General features: G+C 43.1%; 2 protein-coding genes across 4 annotated transcripts in view; both read left to right on the top strand.

Annotated features, from left to right (window-relative positions):
• LOC106327011 (alpha-mannosidase 2) overlaps window positions 1-4,204 on the top strand; it is a 4,660-nt gene extending 456 nt beyond the window's left edge. For both annotated transcript variants that reach the window (XM_013765007.1, XM_013765008.1), the window contains 4 exons: window positions 1-332; window positions 437-586; window positions 687-719; window positions 1,085-4,204. The exon at window positions 1-332 ends at the window's left edge or, in 1 of these variants, runs on beyond it. In XM_013765007.1, the coding sequence (XP_013620461.1) occupies window positions 1-332; window positions 437-586; window positions 687-719; window positions 1,085-3,835 (3,266 nt within the window). In that variant the 3' untranslated portion in view covers window positions 3,836-4,204. The remainder of the gene's footprint in view (window positions 333-436; window positions 587-686; window positions 720-1,084) is intronic.
• Window positions 4,205-11,385: 7,181 nt separating this feature from the next.
• Window positions 11,386-13,244, top strand: part of LOC106325340 (protein NRT1/ PTR FAMILY 5.8) — a 4,500-nt gene continuing 2,641 nt past the window's right edge. For both annotated transcript variants that reach the window (XM_013763386.1, XM_013763385.1), the window contains exon 1: window positions 11,386-11,733. In XM_013763386.1, coding sequence (XP_013618840.1) covers window positions 11,458-11,733 — 276 coding nt within the window. In that variant the 5' untranslated portion in view covers window positions 11,386-11,457. The remainder of the gene's footprint in view (window positions 11,734-13,244) is intronic.

Genomic DNA, 13,244 nt, shown 5'->3' with positions numbered 1-13,244 from the left:
GACCGATCTCCTCCCGCTTCCTCGCCTCCAGATCCAGCCGGATCGCGAAGCCGCGGAAAACCACCACCCGGCGGCACGCGAACGGCTCGCTCGCCGTGGACATCACCACCAAGGATCTGTACGATCGGATCGAGTTCAAGGACGTGGACGGCGGGCCGTGGAAGCAGGGGTGGCAGGTGACGTACAAGGGCGACGAGTGGGAGAAGGAGAGGCTGAAGATCTTCGTCGTGCCTCACTCGCATAACGATCCTGGGTGGAAGCTGACGGTTGAGGAGTATTACCAGAGGCAGTCGAGGCATATCCTCGACACCATCGTCGAGACTCTATCGAAGGTGACGTCACGAAACGATCTTAGTGACGTCACTAATCTCTAAAAACGTGAATCGCGTTGAAATCTAATCTGATCCTTTTAATGGATTCTGTTTTAATTTAATAGGATTCTAGAAGGAAGTTTATATGGGAGGAGATGTCGTATCTGGAGAGATGGTGGAGAGACGCTTCACCTAATAAGCAAGAAGCTTTGAGTAACTTGATCAAGAATGGGCAGTTAGAGATCGTTGGAGGTGGCTGGGTGATGAATGATGAGGTGTGTATGTCTCCTCTGACATGGTTGATAAAAATAAAATTGAATAAAAAAGAAACATGTTGAGATGAGCTAAGTATTTTTCTTTAATGTTGTGTGGCAGGCTAATTCACATTATTTTGCTATAATTGAACAGGTATATATCTCTGCAACTCTTTACTTTTCTAATTTTACCTGCTTAGAAATTTGACTTTTACTGAAACAAAGATGGTGATGATGACAGTGGTTACTGCATTTCTGATGCTACCCATTTAGTTTGTATTTATTGTCACATCTGGTTTGCTTTTAAATAAGAGCATGTGATGCTATAATATTAATTGGCTAGAGATATTGCTAGTTTAGCCAGTCACTTGTTGCATTGTGTGTGTACCATTTGTTTTTCTTTTCCTTTTAGGTAAAGCTTCTTCCAACAGTTAGGACTCCAGAATTTTCTTAGTGTTAAACCTTATTTTGTTATTGTAGTGGCTGTGCTCTTGTATCTGATTTTGTCTTCTTCTGCAGATCGCAGAGGGTAACATGTGGCTGAACGACACAATTGGAGTTATTCCCAAGAATTCATGGGCCATAGATCCCTTTGGCTATTCGTCAACCATGGCTTACCTCCTCCGCCGTATGGGTTTCGAAAACATGCTTATTCAGAGGACTCATTACGAGCTCAAGAAAGAGCTTGCCCTGCACAAGAACCTTGAATATATTTGGCGTCAGAGCTGGGACGCTATGGAGACGACTGATATCTTTGTTCACATGATGCCTTTCTACTCATACGACATCCCACACACTTGTGGCCCTGAGCCTGCAGTTTGCTGTCAGTTCGATTTTGCTCGGATGCGGGGATTCAAGTACGAGCTTTGTCCATGGGGGAAGCACCCGGTAGAGACAACACAGGAGAATGTGCAGGAGAGAGCATCAAAGCTTCTGGATCAATACAGGAAAAAATCCACCCTTTATCGAACCAACACCCTTCTCATACCTCTTGGGGATGATTTTCGGTTCATCAGTATTGATGAAGCCGAGGCTCAGTTCCGTAACTACCAGGTACTGTTTGATCACATCAACTCTAATCCTAGCTTAAATGCAGAGGCGAAGTTTGGTACTTTAGAAGATTATTTCACAACGCTTCGAGAAGAAGCAGATAGAGTAAACTATTCTCTTCCTGGTGAGGTTGGCTCTGGTCAGGTCGTTGGTTTCCCTTCTCTGTCAGGTGACTTCTTTACATACGCAGATAGGCAGCAAGACTATTGGAGCGGTTACTATGTTTCGAGGCCTTTCTTCAAAGCTGTTGACCGTGTGTTAGAGCATACCCTTCGTGGAGCAGAGATCATGATGTCGTTTCTGCTAGGGTACTGCCATCGAGTCCAGTGCGAGAAGTTTCCAACGAGTTTTGCGTTTAAGTTAACTGCTGCGAGAAGGAACCTAGCTCTTTTCCAGCACCATGATGGTGTAACCGGAACTGCTAAGGACCACGTGGTGCAAGACTACGGCACAAGGATGCACACTTCGTTGCAAGACCTTCAGATCTTTATGTCTAAAGCCATCGAAGTTCTTCTTGGGACACGCCACGAGAAGGAAAAGTCTGATCAGTCCCCGTCGTTCTTCGAGGCAGAGCAAGTGAGATCCAAGTACGATGCTCACCCCGTTCACAAGCCAATCGCTGCGCGTGAAGGAAACTCGCACACGGTTATACTCTTCAACCCATCGGAACAGGTAAGAGAGGAGGTGGTGACGGTCGTTGTCAACCGCGCTGAGATCTCGGTTCTTGACTCGAACTGGACTTGTGTCCCTAGCCAGATATCTCCTGAATTGCAGCATGACAGAACCAAACTATTCACGGGGAGACATCGCCTTCATTGGAAAGCTACCATCCCAGCTCTTGGTCTGAGAACGTATTACATTGTTAACGGAAACGTTGAATGCGAGAAAGCTACACAGTCTAAACTCAAATACGCTTCTGAGTTCGACCCGTTCCCTTGCCCCTCTCCGTATACCTGCTCAAAACTTGAGGGAGATGTGACTGAGATACGAAACGAACATCGGACTCTTGTGTTTGATGTTAAGAACGGCTTACTCCAGAAGATAGTCGATAGAAATGGGGTAGAGACCGTCGTGAGAGAAGAGATTAGTATGTACACTAGTCCAGATAGTGGAGCGTACCTGTTCAAACCAAAAGGCCAAGCTCAACCGATTGTTAAACACGGTGGACATATACTCACATCAGAGGGACTCCTAGTTCAAGAAGTCTTCTCTTACCCCAAGACAAGGTGGGAGAAGTCCCCTATCTCTCACAGCACTCGAGTTTACACCGGAGGTGACACGCTTCAGGATCTAGTCGTTGAGATGGAGTATCACGTCGAGCTTGTCGACGAGTCTTTTGATGACCAGGAGCTAATCGTCCGTTACAAGACCGACATCGACAACAAAAACGTCTTCTACTCCGATCTCAACGGTTTCCAGATGAGCAGGAGGGGGACTTACGATAAGATACCGCTTCAAGGAAACTACTACCCCATGCCGTCTCTAGCGTTCATCCAAGGATCCAACGGTCAGAGATTCTCCGTTCACTCTCGCCAATCACTCGGCGTTGCGAGTCTTAAAGATGGTTGGTTGGAGATTATGCTTGACAGACGTCTGGTCCGTGATGACGGACGTGGTCTAGGTCAAGGCGTGATGGATAATCGAGCAATGACTGTTGTTTTTCACCTTATCGCAGAATCAAACATCTCAATACCAGACTCTGTTTCCAACTCTAGCCCTAGGAACCCTTCCCTTCTCTCTCACCTCGTGGGTGCGCACTTGAACTATCCCATCAACACATTCATCGCCAAGAAACCGCAAGACATATCAGTGCGTGTTCCGCAATACGGTTCGTTTGCTCCGTTAGCGAAACCGTTACCGTGCGACATCCACATACTGAACTTCAAGGTCCCACGTGTATCGAAATACTCTCAGCAAGTGGAAGGAGACAAACCAAGGTTCGCTCTCATCCTCAACCGACGGGGTTGGGACTCTTCTTATTGCCACAAAGGAAGAAGAGCGAACTGCACGAGCGTGGCTGATGAGCCGGTGAGCTTTTCAGACATGTTCAAAGATCTTGGAGCTACGAAGGTGAAACCGACTTCGCTGAATCTCTTGCAAGAAGACATGGAGGTTCTTGGGTACGACGATCAAGCTGGTACACCGCCGCAGGAAGGACGTGTCTCGATTTCTCCAATGGAAATACGAGCTTACAAGCTTGAGCTAAGACCTCACAAGTGATAAAAAACAGTCGAGAGGGTTCGTTGAATATTGGCTGGTACGGCACGGCCTCACTAGCTCGTTGCATCGGCCAGAGTCAGGCTTCTTGCTAGAAGTAGCTGTTCGGGAAAACGTTAACTGTCGAAAGAGAGAGAGTTGAAGCTGGAGCCTTTGTGTGTCCATGCAAAACTAGTGTAAGACCTTAGTGTTTACCTTTTTGATTTGAGACCAGTGATTATTAATTAGTTTTACCATGTTGCCTTGGATTTGATATGTTGTGTGTGTATATATAAGCTATAGTACGTTTGATGGGGATTACGCAGTACATGCAGTATATGTTTGTTATAGAAACTGGATAAGGGGATACCACCAGAATTAATTTCCGGCCAAGCCAAGTCAACTTGATTAATTGATGTACGTAAGTTATGATGGTGATAAGGTTATTACTTGTGATCTTATGTAACTACACTAGCGCACACCAAATTTTAGCCAAAAAAAAAAAAAAAACTAAACTTTTAACTGCCGAAACACACGAAAATACGGACCGAATAGTGTGTAATCTACGAATTTGTATTGGTGTAATGTCATGCCATTTACTTGTTCAATTTAATTAGAGTACACGAGTAAACTTACCAGAAAAAGAAAAGACAAATAAAAATAATTATAATACACTAACCTAAGTTTTTGTTTTTTTTTTTGAACTCATATGAATTAATTTTGAAAGTTAGTTGGGAGGATTAACCAACTCCCCACCAACTAGAGGTTCAAACAGGGTTAAAGCACCCTTAGCCACACCATCGGCTTCCATATTCTTTTCACGAGGAATCCACTCAAATGAAAAAGAATCGAAACAACAACTTAGTTCTAGGATATCAGAGACAACACTATGAAGCTCTGAGAGAACCTCGCAAGATGAGATGCATTTGATTAGCTGGATAGAATCCGATTCAAATCTGAGGTTTCGCAGCTCCATCCTTCGACAGGTGAGAACCGCCTCTCTGAGAGCTAGTCCTTCGGCCATTAAAGGCGACGAAACAAACTCCGTCTGCTGTTGGAAGGTCTTCTTCTGAAAGGGGGCCAGGATAATCCAGCCAAGTCCTGCTCGCTTACTTGTCGCACACCACGCTGCGTCCGTACGCACCACCGTCGTTCCATGAGATAGCGGCTTCGACATCTTCCTGTTTTTAAGGGGGCCCGAAATCTCTGGTTTCCCTTTTAAGCTCCACTCCCTGGCCAGTCTGATAGCACTCAAGAGCGTGTCCTCCGGAGAGCTTGAGAAGCCTTCGAAGACGAATCTATTTCTGGCTTTCCACATAGCCCACATGACCCACGGAACCAATGAACCTGAAACTATTCCAGCTGGGGGAAGTGTTTTTTGGTTGCAAAGTAAGGGCCAGACGGCCACCAAATCTAGTATTCCGCTACAGTCCATCTCAATAAGCAAAGGAGCATGTTGCCACACTTTTCGAGCAAACTGGCATTGGAAGAGGAGATGAATAATAGATTCACTACTTTCACACCTTTTACACTTTGGATCGACATCAATGTGCCTTTCCATCAGCCTTTCTCCAACCGGGATAGCTCCTTTCAAGACTTTCCAGACAAAGAGCTTCACCTTCGGCGCACAATCCAGATTCCACACCATCTTCTTCCAATTAACCATAGTCTCTGCGACTCTAGCATCAGGTTCTTCCTCGACCGCAGTAAAGTAGCCTGATTTGACTGAGTATTTCTCCAGACTTTGTTCCTAGCCAGATAAGCTTATCTTCAGCTCCTGTTACACTCTGTTTCAGACAGAGGATTTTCTCTTCATAATCCGGGAGCAAAAGCTGAAGTTTCATGCGGTTCCATTGCTTTCCATCTTCTGTCATTAGGTCTACAACACGCAGGTTGACACTCTGTTCAGTAGGAGGTCCCATAGGTCGTTCTTGTTTACTTGTGGAGAGCCAGGGATCGTGCCATACACTGATGGAGAGACCATCTCCTATAGCCCAACCGATTTTCTTTAATAAGAGGTCTCGGCCAGTCAAAACGCTGTGCCATCCATGCGACATGACAGAAGCTTCAGAAGCTTGAAGAATGGAACATTCAGGGAAATACTTCCCTTTAAGTATTTTACCCGGTAGGCTGTTCGGATTGTGCAGCAGTCTCCATCCTATCTTGGCCAGCATTGCATCATTGAAACTTTGAAAATCCTTCATCCCCAAGCCTCCACACGACTTTGGTGTGGCTATCTTATCCCAAGAAACCCAAGCCATCTTCTTAGCGTTCTCATTATTATCCCACCAGAACCTTGTGACAACAGATTGAATTCTTTTGCAAAGCGATACGGGTAACTTAAAGCAAGTCATCGAGTATGAGGGGATGGGCGAGAGAACACTCTGAAGCATCACCATCTTCCCCGCCGACGATAGAAACTTTGTAGACCAGCCTCTAGCCTTGTGCTTGATCCGATCAACAATGGAAGAAAAGAGGTCCCGTTTTCGCCGACCAAACATCTCCGGTAGTCCCAAGTACCTTCCGGCGCCTCCCTCCTTTTGAACTTGTAATGTATTCTTGATCAGCGTCTTCAGGGCAGCCGGAGTACGCCGGGAGATGGTTATAGCGGACTTGTCCATGTTGATGGATTACCCCGAAGCATCCTCATCTGTAGTGAGAATATTCTTGAGAGCCTCGCAGTTGCTTTCATTAGCGCTGACGAAAAACATGGTGTCGTCCGCAAAGAGGAGGTGATTTACCCTAGGGCAGCCTCTAGCGACTTTAATCCCTTGAATTAGGCCTTCTTCTTGCGCTATGTTACATAATCCCGAGAGAACTTCACTACACATAATGAATATGTAGCGAGAGAGGGGGTCGCCTTGGCGAATGCCTCTGCTCGGTACTACCTTCCCTCTAGGCAAGCCATTAATGAGGAAGGAGAATGTGACAGATGAGATGCACTGGATGATCCAACTGATGAAACTGCGGTGGAATCCCAACCGAGCTAATACAAGAGCGATAACTGCCATGGAACACCTCTGTTCGGCCTTCGACGTCTTTAGATAGTGGAGAACTTCGTGGGTGATTAGGACATTATCTCCAATGGCTCGACCCGGAACAAACGCCGATTGGTTTTCTGCGATTAGCTTATCAATCATAGGTTGTAGTCTTCTCGTGAAAAGCTTGGAGTAGATCTTGTAATAAACATTACAGAGTGCGATAGGGCAGTAATCCGAAACCTTTTGTGGGTTGGTGAATTTGGGGATGAGACGGATATTAGTATCATTTACGCCAGCTGGGAGTGGCGCACCGTTGAAAAAATCCTGAATCTCCACGACAATGTCTGTCCCGATACTCTCCCAGTGCGTCTGGAAGAAGCCAGCAGAAAACCCATCAGGTCCCGGGGCCTTATCCGCATGGATGGAGAAGGCAGCTTCCCGGATCTCTTCAGCAGACGGTTTGGCTGTCAACATCTCATTATCTTCATCTGTGATAATGCAATGTAAACCTCTGTTAACTGCTGCAACCCTCTCTCCCGGGCTCGAGGTAAGGAGCTTATCAAAGTATTCTCCAATGACCGGTGGTATCATGTTACAAATAGGCAGGTTCTCCGATGATGTGCCTTCTATCTCCCGTGTATTCTCGGTACTGGAAGACTCCTTGCTCTTCCTGTGTCCCTTCGTGGATTTACTACCCCTTCCTTGCTCGACGGGGGGCTTTTTGCGGATCAAAGGGGGCTTAGCCTGTTGGACCTGTCTCTTTTTCGAGCTGGCGCCTTGCATAGGGCTCGAAGCCACCTTCCTTCTTCCGTGTGGTCTTCCTGGCTTCCTTTTCGGTGCTTGTGCAGTGAACGCTGCGAGATCGATTTCATCTGTGGTGACTTCATCTAGCAGGGGGCCAAGTCTGGCCATGGTCGGAGCTCTAGGTACTGGATCGCGCGGAACCCAGCTTCTCTGTGACCGATGCTAACGGGACGTCCTGCCAGACATCAGTGACGACCTTCCTAGCCTCTTCATTCTTGCACAACCGCCGATCATATCGGAACATTCCTCTTCTTCGTTTATCTCCTCTGTTAAATAAAGAGACCAGAGGTTTATGGTCTGAATACTCTTTCCATGCGTGCCGCGCTTTCTGTCGGATCGGCACAACTAGTATATTGGAGCAGGTTTATGGTCTGAACCTTCAAACTCTAAGTAAAGGCTTCTTGCCGAGGGAAAAGACTCCGCCCAATGGGTATTTGAAGCTGCTCTGTCTAGTGTGCATCAGACCACCTCGTCTCCTCTTTTACCTCGCCAGGACAGCGGATCACCTGCGTGTTGCAGGTCAAATAGGTCCCCCTCCGAGAAGAAGGTTCTGAGATCCGAAAAAGACCCTTCAGGCCTAATTGTGCCGCCAGCTTTTTCATCATTACTTAGGATGTCATTTAGGTCTCCCGTAACGAACCAGGCCTCATCTCGTGCATAAGCTGCGAGATGAGTTATTCCAGTGGCGAGGATCTTTTCTCTCCTTCCTCAGATACTGCATTCTATCAAATTTCTCACTCGAGTGGCCATCTCTATGTGGATAGTTATCCCTCTGGTGGTGTCGCTTAGGGGAGTCTTTTGGGTTAGGGTAGATTGACCTGCCATTTGACTCACTTCTAGCGTAGGGTCGGTATCGCTTCTCTCTACGAGGAGAGTGTCTGGCTGGGCCGCCAGAGTAGTTATAGTTATGTTGAGCTCGGTCATACTCATTATTACCATGAGCAACAGTCCTTTGAGATCCCTCTGAGCTGCAAGTAAGGCTTTTTTCTGGTGCTTGGCTTCAAGGCAGCCGCGCTGCTCATGATCCAATTTTCCACAATGTAGGCAGTGTTTTTCCAATTTCTCATAGACGAGAGTAGCAGTGATCTCATCTCCGTTAGGGTACTCAATGATTGAGGTTTTGATGATAGGAAGTCTACCGTTGATGTGAACTCTCATACGAAACGACTGTGCCGTGATCTCTGCGCTTTCGTAGGTGCCTAAATCTTCCCCTATCTTGATGGCAACTTCTTCAGACCATAGGTGAATCGGTATCCCCTGAATCTTGATCCAAAAGGGGATCATAGATGGAAAACTAGGGGAGATAGTGGGCTCCCATCTCTGCAGTATCACCATCCACCGGGCATAATGGTACGGGCCTTTCTCTAGTACCGTAAGTAGGTCGGATTCAAGCTCGAATTTAAACTGGAACATTCCCAATCCGAGATCTGAGCCAATAGGTGGGATATCAGCTTTCCAGTGATCAGTAAAGAAAGGTATAAGGGACCAGACTTTTTGGACTGATGGGTTAGTCACCCTTCCAATCAGAGTAAGAACATGTCGATGATTATCAGTAATAATTGTCGGTTCGGAAACCCGAACACGTCCAACTCGAGGGGCAGGCTGGTGTTCGAGAGCTACAGCCTTCCCTTTTTCAGTAGAGGAGAGACGACGATGCATCGTGAGAGTAGATTCCACTTTCAGCTTCCAAACTCCAGGAAAAAACTTTCCAAAAACAGAGTATGATCTTGGCTTGATAAGCTTGGTTCCAGTTATGTTGCCCTTAGTTGAATAGATTTGAAATAGCTTAGCCAAATTCTCCAGGCAGAGAAAAACTATCAGCTGAACCCGTAATCACAGGTAGATTCGAAAGTATATCTCAAGATGCAAGAGGAACGATGGATAGACCAGCGGTCCAAGCTCCCAAGACTGAATCCATGGAGAAAGACGGTAGGGCGGTAGGGGATCAGGAATGGATGGCATGGCTACTCCGGCGTGTCTTCTGGCAGGGAGGGGCGACGGCGACGGTCCCTCCGACCCGGGTCGGGGGAAGAACCCGGTGGGTAAAGCCGCAAGGCAATGTAGGGACTAGTGGTTAAAGACAGTTAGGGGAATGTTTTTTTGAAAGGGTAGGATTTACCAATGGATCTATTCCATTTTAGAAAAAGGACTGCAAGGTAAAAGGTGCTCTTACTGCTAAGATCCGGGCAATGACTTATCTAGAAGAAAGTGCCTCGGAGAGAATTTGAGAACCAAAAAAAGGTATAACCATCCTACACTAACCTAAGATTACCCAATAAAATTACTAATGAAATGTTTTTATATGGAAAATTAGGCGTGAAAGGTTCATGGCCACATACTTACTATACGTAAGTTTATATTCGCGTTTAAACCAGAAACAAAAGGTATCTTTTCATAAACTTTTGTTATTGTTGTTTTAGAGATGAATAATCTTGTATTTTGAGCAAATTATCCCTTATAATATTCATGATGACTATATGAGAGTTGACATCCCGAGACCACCTTAAGGTTTTTTTCTTTTATAGATATTTGGTAGGAGAAAAGGAAGATTAATTCATAGCCACGAAAACCATTGGCTAGAACTCGATACAGCTTTTGTTTGGTTTCGAACTCTCTAAAACTTAGATGCTCCAGGATTATCAAAGTAACCAAGACACAGCACACACATACACACACTCTCCCATGGATTTTACCCAATCACGAATGACCAAACTTCTTTGGCCTAAGTCTAGCAAAATATAAATCAAATATAAAAAATTTCATGAATGCATTAAAAATTGATTCCTCAAATCAAAGATCATACTCTAAAAGAAAATTCTGCTAACTATTAATAAAACATTATTTAACAAATTTAAATCATGTTATTCTTATTCTTTTGCATCAATCACGTGTTCTATTTTAGCCCTGATTAAAAACTATTTTCTATGTCGAGGGGAAAGCACCGAAAGACCACACAAATGTCACGCACGTAAGCTACTCAATTTGTGCAAGTCGACATATTGCCACTCACTATACTTTTCTCCAAAGCCAAACCATAAAGTGGACTGTATTTTATCTTCCTTTTTTTGTTTTAGATTTTTTTGTTTTAGATTTTATATAACTCGAATTATACAAATGATGCGAATTTGTTAGTGTTCCGTACATGGACATTGGATTCTAACACATACTAATAAAATTATTCGTTTTATTTTCCACTATAAATATATCTTCCTCTTTTTCTATTTTTAAAAACTTTGTTTATGGGGTTACACAAAAATCGTGAACCCCACAAATACTCATATATATATAATATATACATAAATATATATATATATATATATAATACATATTTTAAGAGCTCTATCGGGAAGAACCCATTGGAGGTGCTCTAAAAGACAATCCGGTAGAAGAGAGAGAAAAAGGACAGTCTGTTGTTAGTTTCTACATGATGTTACTAAAATGTTATTTTTCATTTTACGATAAAATAATTATGTCATCCATAATATTGAATATATCCCCTAAAGAAATAAAGTCTTCAAAAAGTAGCTGAGGAGTTAAAAGATAGCTTCCTGTTGAGTTGGAAGAAACGTATATTTAATGAATTCTATGAAAATAAGGAATATATATATAAGTTTAGTTTCTAGTGCTTTATAAATACAATTCCTTTTTAGATTAAGCACAGAAAATAAATAAAAATAATCTTGTACTCAGTTGTATATATGTATATAGGCGTGTGCACTGTACCAGATTTTATGGCCTAAAGGTTTATAAATACAGTCCCACACACAAAGCACAACCTTACTTCTTCTTATCTCCCTCGAATCTCTGTTTCAGGTTTCAACCCACACACATACACAAAAGCACAAGCTTTAAATATTATTTATGATGGCTGAAGGAGAGAAAAGAAGAGGACTTAGCAAATCTTGTGCCCTTCTCATAGTGATTGCTGGGATAGAGAGATATGCATTCAAAGGAGTTGCATCAAACTTAGTGACATATTTAACTGATGTGGTAAAGATGAGCAATTCAAGAGCAGCCACGACTGTTAACACCTGGAGTGGCTTCACTTTCATGTTGCCTCTTTTCTCTGCTCCTTTCGCTGATTCTTATTGGGACAGATTCTTCACCATCCTTGCTTCTTCTTCTCTCTACTTTGTGGTATGTATCACTATATCTACCAACCTTCTATTAGGATCAACATTCAGAAAGAGTCTCTTTCATTTTGTCTTCAGAACATCTTCTCCTCTAATTTTCTCTGTTTATAGGTGAAAACAATAATATGCATGGTTCTTGTTAAAATTTTAAAGAGAGAAATTAAAACCCACCATCCTATTTTTACGATTTTTTTCGGACTCAAATTAGAGTTGGAAGTTATTTCTCGAATATGTTTATTTATGATGGGTGTTAATGATCATGTGACCCTCTTCTTTTCGCATTTTTTATGAGGTCTATTTGCTTGAAAACTGGAACCTTTAGGAATCAATACGAAACGTTTCTTGAGATTAATTTGTCTTTTGATGTGGTTAGGTACTAAGCATGTCAACATTTTGATGGATATTCCTAGCAAATACTTTTTCACTAAATTTTTATTACTAATTTTTCTTTTAGAGTATGGGACGTTAATGGAATTAAGCACATATTTCCGGTAGAGATTGGTTCCATAATGTAATTTTGGGATCTTATCAAAAATAGTTAAGTCTATAGTGTATACTCAACTATGATAATGGAACTCGAATCATTCCTCACTGATATTTTACTATATATATTCCACTACTAGATCTTACACTACTGTTTTTAGGATGGACAAAAATATAAAAATAAATAAATTCAATATTTATGGGTAGACTAAAGCTCAAAAGGCTGTCTAGTAGGGTCGGAAGTTTTTTCATTTATCATGGTTTGTAACCCCGTCCGGAAGTAAGCTATGAGCTAGTCAGGCGGCGATTTCGGACCTAACGAGTTACTAAAAAATCGGGGATTAATCGGGGTATACGCGGAGATTAGTTTAATTATTATTTTATTTTATTTTATTATTTAAATTAAATAAATAATATAAATATGTTAGAAAGTAATAGTTTTTTGTATGTTATTATTTAAATTTATTGGTTTTAAAAAAGTTAATTGTTAGCAAACATGAATATCATATAATTGGAACATACATTAATCGGTAATTATTCGTATATATATTAACATATGAGTACTGAAGCAAAGACTTCGTTCGTCTCCCGTGGTCGAGACATTTGGTATTGCGGCCAACAACCTGGGTTCGATACATGTATGTGCTACTTATTTATTTTTGTATTATTACTTTATTAGTGTTCATGGACAAAGTCCCACATCGCCTCCGAAAGAAAAGAGGGGCAAAATCTCACTTCTATATATAGAGTATACATACTATAGAATCTTTAAATTACATGAGCTTTAGATAGGGGTGTCAATTCGGGCTGGCCCGGCCCGGTCCGGCCCAAACCCGCTAAGCCCGTAAATATTTGAGTCCGGCCCGGCCCGGTCCGAAAATAATTTGGGCCTAGAATTCAAAGCCCGGCCCGGCCCTTATAGGGCTACAGGGCTTTTCGGGTTTTTGTGGGCTTTTCGAAAAATAATTTGTCATTGTCACTTCCATCGTTTTAATACATGTGAATTTTCATTAAAAAAAGAGTTTCATTTTT

The sequence above is a fragment of the Brassica oleracea genome, chromosome C2 (genome assembly GCF_000695525.1).
Source record: "Brassica oleracea var. oleracea cultivar TO1000 chromosome C2, BOL, whole genome shotgun sequence".
NCBI classification, from domain to species: domain Eukaryota; kingdom Viridiplantae; phylum Streptophyta; class Magnoliopsida; order Brassicales; family Brassicaceae; genus Brassica; species Brassica oleracea.
Note: the sequence above shows the minus strand (reverse complement) of the source record. Positions and strands in the feature narration are given on the sequence as shown.